Source organism: Phalangium opilio, unplaced genomic scaffold, assembly GCF_054372755.1.
Source record: "Phalangium opilio isolate 3A_F unplaced genomic scaffold, DU_Popi_V2 ptg000077l_1, whole genome shotgun sequence".
In the NCBI taxonomy this organism is placed as follows: Eukaryota; Metazoa; Arthropoda; class Arachnida; order Opiliones; family Phalangiidae; genus Phalangium; species Phalangium opilio.
Window position 1 is genome coordinate 10,633,193 of NW_028324185.1, and position 15,880 is coordinate 10,649,072.

At 34.9% G+C, this 15,880-nt stretch overlaps 2 protein-coding genes across 2 annotated transcripts; one reads left to right on the forward strand and one right to left on the reverse strand.

Annotated features, from left to right (window-relative positions):
- Positions 1–22: 22 nt before the first annotated feature.
- LOC149658449 (uncharacterized) lies at positions 23–792 on the reverse strand. The gene is made up of 3 exons (XM_089844594.1): positions 660–792; positions 404–586; positions 23–338 (listed from the first exon to the last, which is right to left on the reverse strand). The coding sequence occupies exons 1-3, from the start codon at positions 790–792 to the stop codon at positions 109–111; spliced, it is 546 nt and encodes a 181-aa protein (XP_089700720.1). The 3' UTR covers positions 23–108.
- Positions 793–6,952: 6,160 nt separating this feature from the next.
- On the forward strand, positions 6,953–7,513 carry LOC149658450 (uncharacterized). The gene has a single exon (XM_089844742.1). The coding sequence runs from the start codon at positions 6,953–6,955 to the stop codon at positions 7,511–7,513; it is 561 nt and encodes a 186-aa protein (XP_089700868.1).
- The last annotated feature ends 8,367 nt before the right edge of the window (positions 7,514–15,880 follow it).

Below are 15,880 nucleotides of genomic sequence, written 5' to 3' on the forward strand. Positions count from 1 at the left end.
ATTTTATTTTTTTATTTTTAAAAAGTCAGAAAGAAGAGAAAAGCAAATAATATATTTTAACTAAAAATTACTTGCCCAGTGTGTTACGCCTCCCATTTTTAATTTCGTTTATTTTTCCGTCATAGCCATTCCAAGCTTTGCGTAAGCCATTTGCGAATACATTTTTGGATCGTTGACATAAAAAAGGGCGCATTCTCCAATGAATGTTGTCCAATACCCTTTTTGGATAACATGACCCATTTCAAGAGCCGATTTGGTTAAAGTTGAAAAAACTGGGAGATCCAACGATAGGGGTCCACCTGGCATATTCGGTACTTCAGTTGAATCTTGTTCGCTTTCTGTAAAAGGTTAAGCTAGGTTTATTAATTTGATGAGGGTTATGCCTCACATTCCATAATAGTACCTTTTGCTGTGTACCCTTTTGCGCTCAGTATTTCCGTTTCATTTTCCAAATCGCAGTCATTAACACCTTTGTCTAATTTTAGACCTTCATCTGAAGTTGGATAAACAACTTCTTTGCTTGTTTGATTGTTAAGGGACGTTTTATTATTAGTTTGAATACTAAGTTGCTGATTACTGGCATCCACTATAAAATCAAATTATTAACTTAATTAAACTTCAACGATTGAAAATGAATAGAGTAGAAAATGAAAACTCACATCTTTCATGCTTAATTGGAGAACATCCGCAGTAATTGCACATATTACTTTCATTATTTGGTCTTTCGTAACTATCACATTCTCCAACACATTCTTTGCACTTTCCTCTATAAATGCCTTTACTGTCTTGCATATTGCTATGATCTCTAGACTTTATTTAAATTTTGAATAGGTAGTGTATACAATTGTCGTATTGTTTTAATTTTAGGTTTGAAAATGGATTTGTCAGTTTTATAAAGTTGTCATATATTATTTAAAGATTTTGGGTCGTAGGTTAAGTTTAAAAATAATAGCAGCAGATAAGAAATGTATAGGTTTAAACTATTTGCAAATAGCAGGAGTATTTGTTTACTACATATAAACTATCCTTAACCCTTCTAAAGGAAAGGGGCCAAGGATAGTCAAGGTTACTTCTTTGTAGTACAGCCTTATCATTATCAAATTCAACATGATATGCATTTAAATTGGGAGTGTATTGCACAATATTAGCTGTTACAATTATAAAAAAAAGGAATCTTCAATGGCCAAAATCTTATCTTAAACTGCAAAGGCAGCCGTTTTTTCCTCTAAATGAGATAAAGACAACCCTATTCCAGGCCTGTACACGTGCCCGTGAACGCTTAGCTCCTGGACTTCATAAATTTTGGTTTCAGGTAAAATTTCTGGATTATCATGGGTGTTTAATAAAAGGTTCCTCTCTTCTAAATCAAGTTCCATAAAATTAACTTGTTTCAAAGTTTTAACTTCATCACACCCATAGAGATAATTAGGATTTGGATCTCCATTTGAACTACCCTGATAATAAGCGCTTCTTAGTAAATGGTATTTTGTCATACTGAGAGGAATATTTTTGAATGAGCCCCATTTTCTACCTTTAAAAACATTAAAATGGGCTTCGAAGCGCATACACCACTGATGTCGAAGTGGACCAAATAATCTCATTTGGTCCGGAAAGTGTACCAGATAGTGAAATTTCGGTGTAAGACCTATGTTGGGGTATTCTTCTAGAAATGTTTCATGGTGGAGCTTGACAGCCCTCGCGAGCTGAATTGTGCTGTTGCTAATAGCATAGGGAGAAGTAGCGATGTGTGTAATTTTGCAAAGAAGAATGAAATTTAATAGTTTTCGATTGTCATTTGGAACTCTCGAGGCTAAAATAAAAGGCAAAACTTCAAGCAAAGTAAGCGAGGCCGATGCTGATAGAGAGATTTTTCCTTTCTCTGTGAGAATCAAATGATCAAACATGGTTGGCTTTGATTTTATTTCTAAGTATGTATAGGGAAAAACTTCCAATTGTGAATTTAACCATGGTAGAGAAAAGAATTTCTCTTCGAGAATAAAATTCTGAAGCATGGCTTTTAACTCAACAAAGCACACCCCTTCCAATAAAACGTGCATGGGATCATGAACTGAAACTTTCAGGGAAATTTCCTTTATCAAAAAAAGTGGGGAAAGTGAGTTTATGCCATACTGTTTACTCCAATGAACCCTTATTCTTTTGGGTATTATTGGAAGTTCTTCCAAAATCTCGCACATGTCCAAGTGTTCAGCTGTGGTACGTAACTGAAAATCTGTACTGTAAAAGTTTTTAAAGATCTCTGGTCTCTCACCCAAACATGTGCGACATGATTTCTTAGCAAACCCCACCCCCTCTTTGAAACCCCACAGCTGATTTGACGCAGGTGTGTCTGCAGGGGTCCCAATAATTAATCCAGTAAATTTAGTCCCATTTCCTAACATATCAAAACCTTCATTGAGGAGATTCATGCTTTCGATGAAATCAGTTAATACAGATTTCATGCCATATTTTCTAATATCACTTGATTTAGCTATAGCTAAAAGTTGTTTCACGTGTAATTTTGATCTAAACTGTGGCGGTATGTTACCTAAGTCGTAAGAAAAAATAGTTAATTTGTGGATCTTCCTATGCACACCAATAGGATTTACAGTTTCAATGTCATCAACGTGCAAAACTATTTGAATGCAGTTTGAGTTATCTTTATCTCTCTGAAAAATTCCCCATCGCACCAATCTTTCATTACATAGTTAGTACTAAAGTGTGTGTTTTGTATCCAAAAAAGGACATCCGGGGTTTTAATTAACTCTCTTAAACTATCAAAAAATGGCACACAATACCCATACACATTCTGAGGTCTAATTCTTCCATTCGCCCTTTTCATTTTTCTCCCCATAAATACAGCCTTTGGGTCAAGCAGATTAAAATTTTCCTTATAAAATTTTTGACGAACAGAGTCAGAATGCATATGATTAAGTACACTTGATAAATCAAATTGTGAATCGTAGAGGGGGTTTTTTAAATCAATTTGTCCTTTATCCTCTATAATATGTGCTATTTCTGCCCTCATACATTGAGAAACCTCTCTAAATAGAAAATTTATTTCTTCGGCTATTTTGTTAATTGTATTCTTACTTATTCCATGTTTTGCCTCTAGAGTGAGGAAAAAAAACCCCAAGGCCTTATTAATTGACTTCTTGGTCTCTTTTGGTTCTTCAATTGGAATTTCAAAATCTCTCAATCTCACATGACTATCTTCATCCCATGTGCCAGCACTTGACATAGAACTAGGCGGTCTACCTCTATCCTCTAACTCTATGATCTGTTGTGGCTCATTAACATTAGCTCCATTATAAGATCTATGTTTTCTACTACAATGGGCTTTAAAGGCTCCATAGCTATTAGTTTTATACGGGGATAGTTTACAGTGCACACAGAATGTGCTCTCATTTTTATGAAGGTTTAAAACATGATGATTAAGTAAAATGGAATTATTTGTTCTATAATTACACATAACACACTTAAACTCGTTATTTAAATTTAAATCCATTATATTTTACCTGGTTCTGTTATCGGCAGTGTTAATTTAAAAATTTGAAACAATTCATTTCACGTAAGTTTTAAATAATAGAAGCATCGCAAGTGTTACTTAACCAACGTGGCAATTAATCCAATTTAAACCCTAACCCAAGTTAATTTAAACCCTAACCCAAGTTAATTTAAACCCTAACCAAAGTTAATTTAAACCCTAACCAAAGTTAATTTAAACCCTAACCAAAGTTAATTTAAACCCTAACCAAAGTTAATTTAAACCCTAACCAAAGTTAATTTAAACCCTAACCAAAGTTAATTTAAACCCTAACCAAAGTTAATTTAAACCCTAACCAAAGTTAATTTAAACCCTAACCAAGTGTAATTAAACTCTATGATTCAGCGATAGCATGCAGTGCACAAAAGGCACGCTTCGACGTGTTTTTGAATGGGATACGAAAACTAATAGCGGAATTTCATCTCTCGCGGTAGCAGAGGGACATATCCACCCTTGGAATTCAGAAATTCCCATGGAGCAATAAAAGCGGAGAAGTATAGCGGGCTAGCCTTCCACGTGGTCTTAATTTTCAATAAGACTAAGAGTAAATTTTATTCTTGAAATAAATGTTTAGTTTAACCAAAACAAGGTTTCCCCAAAACAAATTTGGAAAAAGGACCGATTTAAACCCTAACTCAATTCAATATAAACCTTTACCAAACTTAATTAATCGTTAGCTTATAAATCTTAATTATACTCACTTACTTGTAATGAACTGAAACTCTAAATAACGCTTCTTCACTTCTCACAGCTTTGAAAAACAGGCTGTAAATTAAAATACATCTACTCCACTAAGTTCAAATGGTACAAAAAACGTTAAAATGAAAACATCCATACTATTTTAATTTTAAGAAAAGAAAAACTAACCCTTTGGGGCCTTCGTCGCTTTCAAAGTGGAATTTTTTAGAGTTTTTAACTCTTTCTTCAGAGAAAAAAAACGACAACAACACCAAAGTCGGTCTGGGCTGGGTTTCCCCAAGATACAGAAGGTTTAATTTTGATTCAACGATAGCATGCAGTGCACAAAAGGCACGATTCGACATGTTTTTCTATGATTGAAAGTAGTATTTCACGTACTGATTTCTCAGAATGGGATAAGAAAACCAATAGCGGAATTTTTTTTATCACGGTAGATTAGAGGGTGGGAATTCAGAAATTCCCATGGAGCAATAAAAGCGGAGAAGTAAGCTAGCCTTCCACGTGGTCTTAATTTTCAATAAGAGTAAATTTTAATCTTGAAATAAATGTTTAGTTTAACCAAAACAGATAAGAAAGAATTAAGATTAATTGAATAAAATTAAATTTAATCGAAGTTTGACTTCATCAGAAATAATGTTGAATAAAAAATGTTAATTTTGATTTTATCTTTAAAAGTTTATAAAGACTTAAACAAGAATATACCAAAATTACAGAGGTTAAGCCCAATTGTGATTAAAATTGTTATGTAATGCGATTTAATGCTATAAGCCACAAATAATTGTTAAGCTCACGTAAAGAGCATATATGCTAAAAAGTGATTTAGATGTGTTCTTTATTTCATAATTGAGTGATTTAAATGTGTTCTTTATTTCATAATTGAGTGATTTAAATGTGTTTTTTATTTCCTTTCTGAGTGATGTAAGAGTGAACCATTATCTTAAAAAGCATAAGATCATTCAAAAATCACCTCAAAAGGTCTTAGAACACTTAAATTACGCTTGCAGATCACGACTCATAACGGTGGTACACAATTAGATCACAGACGTATCGCACCAGCATCATGTCAGACTCACTGCTAGTGATGCGTATGCGATCTAAAAGTGCTCATAGAATTTGGAGTGTATAACAGACTAGAAGCCAAATAGAAGGAATGAAACGTTTTGAATCATTATAAATAGACACTTACTGAATATTGCAACACTTTGTGATAATCTCGGTTAATCAGCTGGGAAATTTTGACAAGAAAATTTCCATAAAATGCTGGTATGGTTTGGCAGTATTTGCTTTTCGATATGATGGAAGCACTTGATGATTTTTCCGCTGTTTTTGGTTTTTGGAGGTATATTTGGCAAAATTGTACAGCACTGGGTTGATTTTTCAGCATATTGTTTATTTATTTGCAAAGGCTTAACGCGATTTAGGACTTTTTCGTCCCTTAAGTCAATAGTTTCTTTCAATTCACAAGATACTGACTTACTTTTCATACTCTGTTTATTAATTAAGTAAAAATTATACTGTGTTGATTTGTCTTTCATCCCTGTAATGATACTTAAATCTAAATTGGACGCGGACTGAGAGAAACTCTCATTACGGGAGAGCGCCATTTTGTGTAGTTTTATTCAACACCACCAGGTTGCGTTTCCATTCCGAACGTTTTCTAGAAGGGGTGCTAAAAAGGGGGCCTTAAAAATACTCTCTCTTTCCATTTATGAGGAATACGCATTCATAATGCAGTCTATGGGGCTTTGTTAACTTCTTTTATTCGCTTCTGATTAGACTAATATCGAACCCATATTGGTGTAATATCTAACCTACATTGGACAAATGTCGAATAATATTGGACTCGAATGAAGCCAATATAGAGGCTAGATTTTTTTTACTTCACCGAGTGATGAATGCAATGGAGAGGTTCTCTCCTCAACGTGTAATTGCGTGAGTATAAGCCTCTTTTTTGTAAAAAAGGGGGTAGGAAACCCTCATTGTCGGTACATAGAAAGGGGTTGCCGTCAATGCGCACTCTCAAGATCCAAAACGCCTAGAGTGCAAGTGCCGAAAAGCAAGATAGACGGCAAAGTGTCTTTCCCTCTTACACTGAAGAGACTTACTATGGAATTTTTCTGTTGCTTGATGCTTTCTACAACAACACTTTACTCCTACTCTAATCCCGTCCCTCAAGCGTACAATTTCTACTGGCTTTTTTGTATTTGGCGAGATACCTTCACAAAACGTAGGACTTCAAAAGGATAACCATATCGAAAATGAGTTCCAAAATGAAAATAGTAACCTTCGAAGCTAGTGGAGAAAGAGAAGAGACCATTAAAAATCTTTTTAATAAGAACGGATGGAGTTACCGAGAAAGCACAGGTATTATACAGCATAGATTAAATTTTCATGGCATAAAAACTTAATTTTTCCATGGTTTGCCGTATCAGGGTCGAAAACACCAAGAAAAAGGAAAATGAACGAAGTACCGCACTCTTCCAGAATCTCGATTTATATGTCACCAGATCCAGAGCCTGAATTTCCGAACGATGGGTATATCGCAAACCCCGAATGCAATCATTGTTTTCAAAGACCCTGCGTTACATCGCGTCATTTTCCATGGTTAGGCAACGGGCAAGAGCCACATAGCAACAATACCGGGATGAGAAAAATTAAATATAAAAAATACTGGTCGTTCCTTAGTAATCTGAGAGTATTCAGAGCGATATGGATGATGGTAGCTACGGTTGCCAAAGTGATGGCGGAATCTACTTAACCTCAGAAATTGGAAATCGTATGCAAAACCAACTATTAAATATTTTTGAAGGCAAGATTCTCCCAGGCTCAAACACAAAGTTTCCCTATTTCATCGTAGGAGATGAAGCATTCCCACTGTCACGTGATATTATGAGGCCATATCCTGGCGAATGTGATTTATTTAGGAGAATTTTTAAACTTCGTCTTAGTGGTGCCAGAATAGTCATTGAAAACACATTTGGTATCATGGCGGTAAGATGTCGCATTTTCTCGCGAACTATATATGGGACCCCAGACAACATTGATGGGCTAGTCAAGGCATCTGTCTGTCTTCACAACTATCTCATGACAGACGAGCATGATAAACCGTCCACAGAAAGAAGGTATTCTCCCGCAAGGTTTGTAGACTATGAAGATGACAACGGGATTTTAAGAAAAGGAACATGGAGAGAAAATTTGGAGCATTGCATTATTAAAGATTTCTCAGAACGCAAGCCACCAAATAGACACAGCCATTTGCGGGTATTTTAAGAGAAACTTTAGCTGCCTATCTTAGTAATGAAGGCGCGCTACCAGGGCAAGTAGAGAAAGCTAATAAACAATAGCTATTATTACTTTTTATAACAAAATGCCATCAGTTATGATTACTTGAGTCGTTGTAGTAAGGAAACTATAATAATTGAACATAAGTATGTGAACTAGTTTGTAAATAATTCACAATATGAAAGTGAAATTAACTGTTTTTCTTTTTATTGAGATCTCTAAAATGGCAATAAATATTTAATCTGATAATTCAGCTTCGTAAAACAATTTTCCAATTCCAAACCGCAACTTAACCTGTTCTTTTTTTACTAAGGCTCTCGTTTCTAGCTAGTAGGCTTTTAAAGTACAAAGCATTTCCATAATTGTTCATATTTTTGCTCTCCTTCTGCTCCAAATTTTTGGTAGCAGCGTTCAAAAATGAGATCATTCTCTAATCAACGTCACTGGACTTTCTTTTTTTGGCATTGGGGGGTTTCGTTGTATCACAGTTTTTAGGAACTAAAGTTTCTGTCTTTGATGAATGAGCTTCTCCAGTTGTTTCCAGTAAGATGTTCTTTTGAATTGATTTGAAGGAGCTGTTGATGGGGTTACATTCTGGTGAATCTGGATCTTCAAAAATTGTACTTTCACAAATTATGCGTTCAGCGTCTTCGTCCGACTCTTTACACAAATCCTGCAGGTTCCTTTTAAATTATAAACATTAATGACAAATGAAACCGGGTGTTGATATGTAGTTAACTGATAACATACATTTCTTCAAATGAACCTCCACCATTGGCCATGGCGTTTAAAATTGTAGAAGCTTCATTACTCTGGCTAATATCAGTACTATCAGTGTTGGTTATGTTGTTACATGTTCTACGAAATAGTTTCACACAGTAAAAATATGTTTTTAAATTTAAAATAAATGTAGCAGTACCATATATTACCTTCTAGGCTCTACAGTAGAGCTCAAAAACCCATCCAAAACAGTATACAGTTTCCATTTAGGAATTGATACTTCATGGCTGGACTTTTTTCCAAAGTAGTCCTTTCTCAACCTCAGGTACCGGTCTCTTAAACCATTCCATATCGTAATAACCTCATATTTTAATAAATAATTTAAGAAATGTGTATTTCTTAGTTATATTGATAAAAAAGTACATTAAATAATAACTTACTTGTTAATTTGAACATTGCGGCGATGGAAGTCATCCTGTTTTCTTTCATAATAGCGTCTTTGAAGCTAACGTGTCGTTTATCGTAAAGATAAGGATACTTCCTAATTTCTTCGACTAACAGTTCCATTTTCAATTTCGACATTTAAGTATCACAATTGGCTCTATCAGACTATCACAAATTGGCTCTATCACTCAGAGATTCAGACTAGAACAAAAACTACCAAGTACTAACCAAGGCTTCGAGTATTGTGTCGAACATAAAATGGCGTTCTTTTAAAATAAATCTAAGATGGAATCAATGACGTCAAACCAAGAAAGCATATGATTGGTCGGTTAGTACGTAACAAAAAAACGCATAGGAAGAAAAAACGAAAAATAGAAATAGAGCCTTCGACGGCAAAACGCGTATTTCGCAAAAAAAATGGTAAACTTTTTTACATTTACGAGAAATTTTGCGAAAAACGCCCAGTAAAAACCGAGTATGAAGCGTTAGTTTTTAATTAATAATGGATATACCTTAGCTTTTGAAACTGCGGAAAAATCGGAAAAGTTCGTAAAGCAAAGAAAAACTTATCAGATGGAAGTGTTAAATTTTATCACCACGTCGTAAAACTTTAGCGTTGTCATTCAATTCCGAAAACGAAACAGGTCAGTTCGATAACGCGTTGGAGATGGTCAAGCGTAAATATCACACATTACGGGCAGAGAATTTTTTATGACATCGTGACGGTTTTCCAAGCACTAAATGAGCCCTTGGTATCAGATGATGGTTCACTTGAGCACGACGAAAACGTTATTTCAACTCTTGAAAATATTACAAACCGTTCTGAAAAGCGACTTTCAGACGGCCATCGAAAAGAATATGTTTACTCCAAGAAAATGAAGCCCAAAAGACATTTAAATCTGATATTTGCGTCTGTAACCGAAAAGACAGATTTACCAAAGAGTTGGAGATAATCAGGAAGAAACATAAGATGTCTTTTACCCCATACACTAATGAGGGGCTTGATCATTCTGAACAACCAGACGGAAGACAAAATAATTAGTGTCATTGCTGAATCGTCTATAGCCTCTGAAATTAATTTTGATACCCTAGAGGAAATGTATGAAAATCAAGCTGCCAACTCTTTTGGAAGTCAAGCTGCAGACTCTCTTGGAAGTCCGACTCCCAGAAATATTGAAACTGAAACCAGCCAAAACAGTACTAGATCATTTGATGAAGCTATTTTTAAAATTCAAGAGATTTTCATGGAAAATTCGCCCGATTTATTGGTTTGTGACGAAATATCCTATTTACGTGGATTTCAAAAAGTTGAAGAGCATAGCCGAAAGTGCAAAGGGTCATTAAAACTTACAAAGAAAGAAAATATTGGGATGGCGAGAATATACCATTGTGAATGTGCGGAAAACCCTGAACACGTCATCCAGTCACCAAAACATTTTTTAAGCAAACCTGTCACTATTTCATTGATCAATTCAAAGAAAAACATTTTTAACTCTTTTGTTATAAATAAATCTTTTGTTTTATTATCAAATCTATTGATGACTCTTGATCACTCATCCTTCATGTTATCATTTGACACCTCTTAAAATCAATGACGCACCTGTTAATCCTATTAATGTTGTATTAAACGTGTTATTACCTGTCCGAAATCTCGATACTCAACCATTTTCCTTTTTTTAACCCTCCACCCCCTTTCACTACTAATAAGCCTATATAAATTTAGTATAAATTAACTCGCGGAAATAACCCAATACCACATAGGAACTTTAGACTTCAAAGCCTCAATATGGACCCAGAATCTTTTCGTTGGAATTTGGACGAACTTTAGGCATTGACCTTAGCTCTAATATAAAATTTTTATTTTTCTTATGCTCCTATTTACACATCGACCCTGTTAATGTACCATCGTTCTTACCCAGTTGTATTAAGAATGGCGGGTTAAACGTCATTCATGCTTTTCTGGATGTTATTGAGTACATGAAAACCGTCCCTAGAACACCGGAAGACTGCCTTACAATAGACGATTTGAAAAGCTTACTAAGTTTAAAAGCTGTTCTGTAAAGTTATTTCGTAACTCTTCGTTGTTCAATGAATTTACATTTCTTACAAAGTTCGTCACCACTTCCCGATGAATAATGAAATTATTACTAACATCTCCCATTTTTAGCAACGTTATTACTGATGCTTCTCCTACGAGTTCTACGAAAAATCGAAATTTATTTCATTAAAAATTTAACACCAGGCACAGCACTAGCAGGCTAGCACTGCACAAGCAGGAGTAGCACAACTGTTTTTGAAAAGGCTTAATAGTAGTATATATTTACCTTTAATGTCTGTTTCTTTAAAAGACACGAGATCATTTTGTTTATTTAAAAATATACGAACTTAGCCAAATTTGTCAATATTTTGGGACGTTAAGTCAGTTAATGCCATAGTGAAACTTATGTTCATTTAAAATCTCAAGGCCCAAAGAATGCGAGTGTGTAAATTTGTTTTTCCTCGCGTCTTCGCCAGCTCACGTCCATGACTCTACGCTGTACGTATACGCTGGTTTCCGGAAGTAGAACCAACGCCGCCTATATATATATAAAGCCCGTGCAGTCGTGTACTGTGCTGAAACAGGAGGGGACTTCAATTCTCAGGTACATTTTTGGTTGTTTATCTCATTTTACGTACAATAAGAATTTTTCTTTTTCATATTAAGCGTTTTTAAAACTTGAAATCTGTAGAAAGATCAACATTTGCCTTATTTAGTGAATAACAACAAAAAGTATGACATTAGTAAATTTTTGGTTTTATTAGATATGACTTTTTTTTTACTTTTAGAGATCTTTTTACTAACTTTAACAAAAAGGATCATTATTATTTACCCGATTAAAAAATTATTTTATTACCTATTATTTTTACCCGATAGCGATTGAAAAAATTGCCGATTCAAAGTTCCCGATAAAAAACGAATTAAAAAATTATTCGACCGATTATTTTTGCCAAAATTTTCTTCAAAGTTAAAATCTGTTAGTCGAGGATTTTTGGTGAAACAAATTACTTCGCAATGGACTGTCATTCCGAATCCATACCATCAAGTGATGATGACGTTGAACCAAGTGCAAAGCGGCTTAGAACTACTCTCAACTGGGAAACTATTGGCTCATTTAAAACTAAAAGTGAGGCTCATTTGTATGTTAAATCATTCAAGTCCTTCAACTACAACACGAAAGGAAAATCAGCCAATGATACTAAGCTGCTATACCTTTGCAACGTCATTGACAGATGTCCAGCTCGGTGTAGAATACGGTTACCAAAAGATTCTGTGTTGTCACCCGGGTTCATTGTTGGGCGCATGTGATTAGAAATGTTGACAAACGATTGAGGTCTTTAAAAGGAGAATGGAAGTCCCAGATTAGGTCAGATATCTTGTCTCTGCAACTTGCTAAAACATGTAACGAGTTTTCAACTGCTAAAATTAGATTTCTTAAAAAATGGGAACCAATATTAGTAGCTCAACCATTTCTTGAATATTTTAAACGGGGATATTTAGAGACTTACACTGGGTGGTATGAGGGAGTAGCTCAAGGTTACCCTTCTACAAATAATGGTCTTGAATCGACCAACAATGTGATAAAAAATGAAGCAACTCTTAGAGAACGTTTATCATTACCCAAGTTTTTCGAAAAAACTTTTGAAATACTTAATTCGTGGTCCAAAGAAAGAGACATTACGCGTCCGAAATCAAAATCGTTTGCTCAAGAACCTGAATTTGATTTGTCACTAATGACAAAGTCATTTGAATTCACTCAATCACCACAAGCCTTGTCAATGAAATGTAGAAAAATTAATGACACCTCCTCGTACTGGTTTATTCTTCCTTCTGGTAAAGAAAAATCTAAGTTAAAAGATACAGAGATTAATGGTTTCATCAATATGTCCAAAAACCAAAGCTACAAAACATTCGACTCCTACAAACAGTTTCAATCAAGAATGTGGCAGGTGACAATATCCGTTGACATTTCCCTTAAATCAGTTTTATGGAACCAATCAACTTGTACATGCCCACCGGCCATGAAGAAATACATTTGTCACCACATTCTGGGTTTGGCTGTAATTTTGAAACTCTTTGCATTACCCCCAGAATCCAAAAATTTACCAATTGGTTCTAAAAGAAAACGAGGTCGCCCGGCCAAATCTACAAAAGCTTTAATTATTGACTAAAAACACTTGTTCATGTTTTAATAGTGTAATCGGGAAAATAAATATTTTTCTATCAAAAGTAGTTAATTTCTAATCGGTACCTACTAATTTTCGATTATCGGTAATTATTTATCGCATATAAATAATTTTTTAATCGGTACTTTAAATACAACCCTAACAAAAAACAACATATGCCCCAAGGCATATTAACGCTTTTTGCAGTGTTATATTGTCTTTAACGAAACCCGAAATTAGGGATATTCACACCGGCAACGTCAGTTCGAAGCAAAGGCGTGGAGAAGTGTAGGAAAAGGATCGATAGCTTAACAACAATCCGTAGTGGCGCAGACTTAAAGTATCCGCATCCCGCTACCTCCGAGAGACCGCATTTTTTAGTCGAAAATATGATCGAGTTTAGTATAGATGTCGCTAGTGCGGTGGAGATTCAAATTCCGGCGAGCTCTGCCGCGAAATTTTAATTTATGAAAATGTACGCGAACGCGAAACAGCCAGCCGTCCTGCCAGCTAGCCAGCTAGCCTGCTTCCAGGGGTCTCCGTATAAAGCTTTTGTCATGGGCAAAAAGCTTAAAAAGAAAAAAAGAAAGCAATTTTTATGTACACATTTTTGGGCTTTAGGTCTTTTTAGGAAATCTAACCGGGAAGAAATTTATATATACTTATTTTTTGACTTTTTTCTCGGAAGAATTTATATATAAACATTTCTTAACTTTTTTCTCGTATGAAATTTATATATAAATATTTCTTGACTTTTTTCTCGGATCAAATTTATATACACATTATTTAGGAACTTTAACTTGGAAGAAATTCATATATACACATTTTTTGGCTTTTCTATTTGAAAATAGGAACAACAATCTTTATACACATTTTTGCTAGCTACAAAATTATTTCTAAACCTTTAACACTTTACGTGACAGAGGTTTTTTATTCATTTTTTTGAAGCTTGCGACTCTATCAGTAGCATCGGTTGCGTAGTTCGTGAAAAGAGCTCTTAAATACTTTTGTAAAAGAATATTTGGTAATTCAGAGATGTTGCAAAGGCATTCGTAGGGTTTTCTAAAGTGTGGTAAAATTATGTCCGTAAAATTCCCCAGCACATTGTTTCGAGGGAATAAATCAAAATACCACTGAACAAAACCAGTTTCGAGAGCTAGAGATGTTATTAATAATCTGGAAGGGTATACTTCAAGCCTCCTCTATCTTGCTTCCTGATCAGAGAGAAAAGTGGCGAGCTGGAAGTCGGTTGAAAAGGTTTTTCAATGCAATCAAGGCAGTCTATTTTTTCCTCAGCAATTTTGATAATATATCCGCCAATTATGACGTTAGATAGATTCCTAATTGTGACTTGTTTGTTGTTTGTAACAGTTAACTTCTCCATTTTTTTTGTAACAGCATCTTTAAATGATTTCTGAGGTTGATTTTTAGTTGTAGGTGGATTATTGTACATATGGTTCCTTGTTCAAATCCTTCATTTATCACAATGCCTTCAGATGTAGACCCACGACTGCAGTTTAAATTGGGTTAGGCTTTCAAAATCCCAATGGTGTTGCAAACTGAAAACACACGCTCGAACATCCATTTGGTCATTATTCCCAGTTGAACGTCCTAAACGGGCATACGTTTCCTCTACTGCATCACTTTCGTGTAAAAATATAGTGAGAGCCTCTCTTAAGGAAGTAACGAACAACAGCAATGGTTGACTTAGTCGTGATTGTAAGGGCGTCATACGTTTCAGCAGTGATACTTTCTGATTTGTTTTATGCATTAAATTGGATCTTTTGAATAAAGGGAATAAATTACTCCTCAAGCCAATTTAACCTCTCAAAATAAATGTTAATGAATGACAATTTATTGGGTACTCTGAAATGGATTCCGTATGTTTTGCTTTGAATATCGTGGATTTCAAACCACTTTCGCACCATATCCATGAAATAGATCTTAACTTCAATGTGCTCTTTTTCTGCCTCATCACACATACTGAGTCGAACCAGACTTTTTAAAGCTGTCGTTATTGGGTATGAAAAGATTTGAATTGCGCGAAGCACATTCATTTTTTCAAAAGTTGTAGGGACACGTGTTTTCTGCTTATAAACCTAATAGGATTTACTGTTTGACCTATTTGAGAGTTATAGAATCGCTTCACATACTTTGAGCTAATTAGAAGATCTATTTAGACAAATACTCTTGCCAAAAACTGATTGTTAAGGTTTTTGAGTAAATGCTATTGATAAAATGCAATAAAAAGGATTCTCGCATTATCAAGCGGATGAGTAACTTCATGTTTGAGATCATTACCACCAAAATGAAGTCTAAAAGCAGCCGTGTTGATTTTGGCATTATCCGCCAGGAGCCGAACGACCAAGAAGCCAGATTCTTCAACAACAGCTATTACGTCCAATATTAATTAATGAAACTGGACTGCACACAGTTTTGATGTGAAAAAGCACCCCAAGGCTGAAAGAGGTAGACAATCCTTGGAATACAAAGCACAACAAGTGTGTCGCTATAATTGTTCCAATCCCTTCATTTTGGCTTAGTGTTGTCGCATCAAAGAACATGTCTATATTTTTTTCATATTTAAGTTTTGCCTTTAGTGCCATTTCATCAAACAGCAATGATCCCAATATTTCGTTATCATCTTTCAATTTTGTAAATTCTGCTGCTTTTAATCGCTCTTTGATGAGAGGTGTAACACCATCTTCACCATTAGCGTGACCTATGAATCTTTTCAATGTTACTCTGTGTGGCAAGTGTAAAATTGTAAGCTCTCGAATAAAATTGTAGGCAGCAGGGGACTTCTCTTAGACTAAACCACAAATTTCATAAGGGACGGACTTTTTGCAAAAAGTCATTATTTGTTCCAGTATCAAAAGAGCTGCTAGATCTTTGCTCAAAGAAGAATCCATTAATTTTTTCAACTGAATAAGTTCTTTCTGTATAGGTGCTTTTTGGTGATTCCGGGATTCTTGTCTGAGTTGGTTT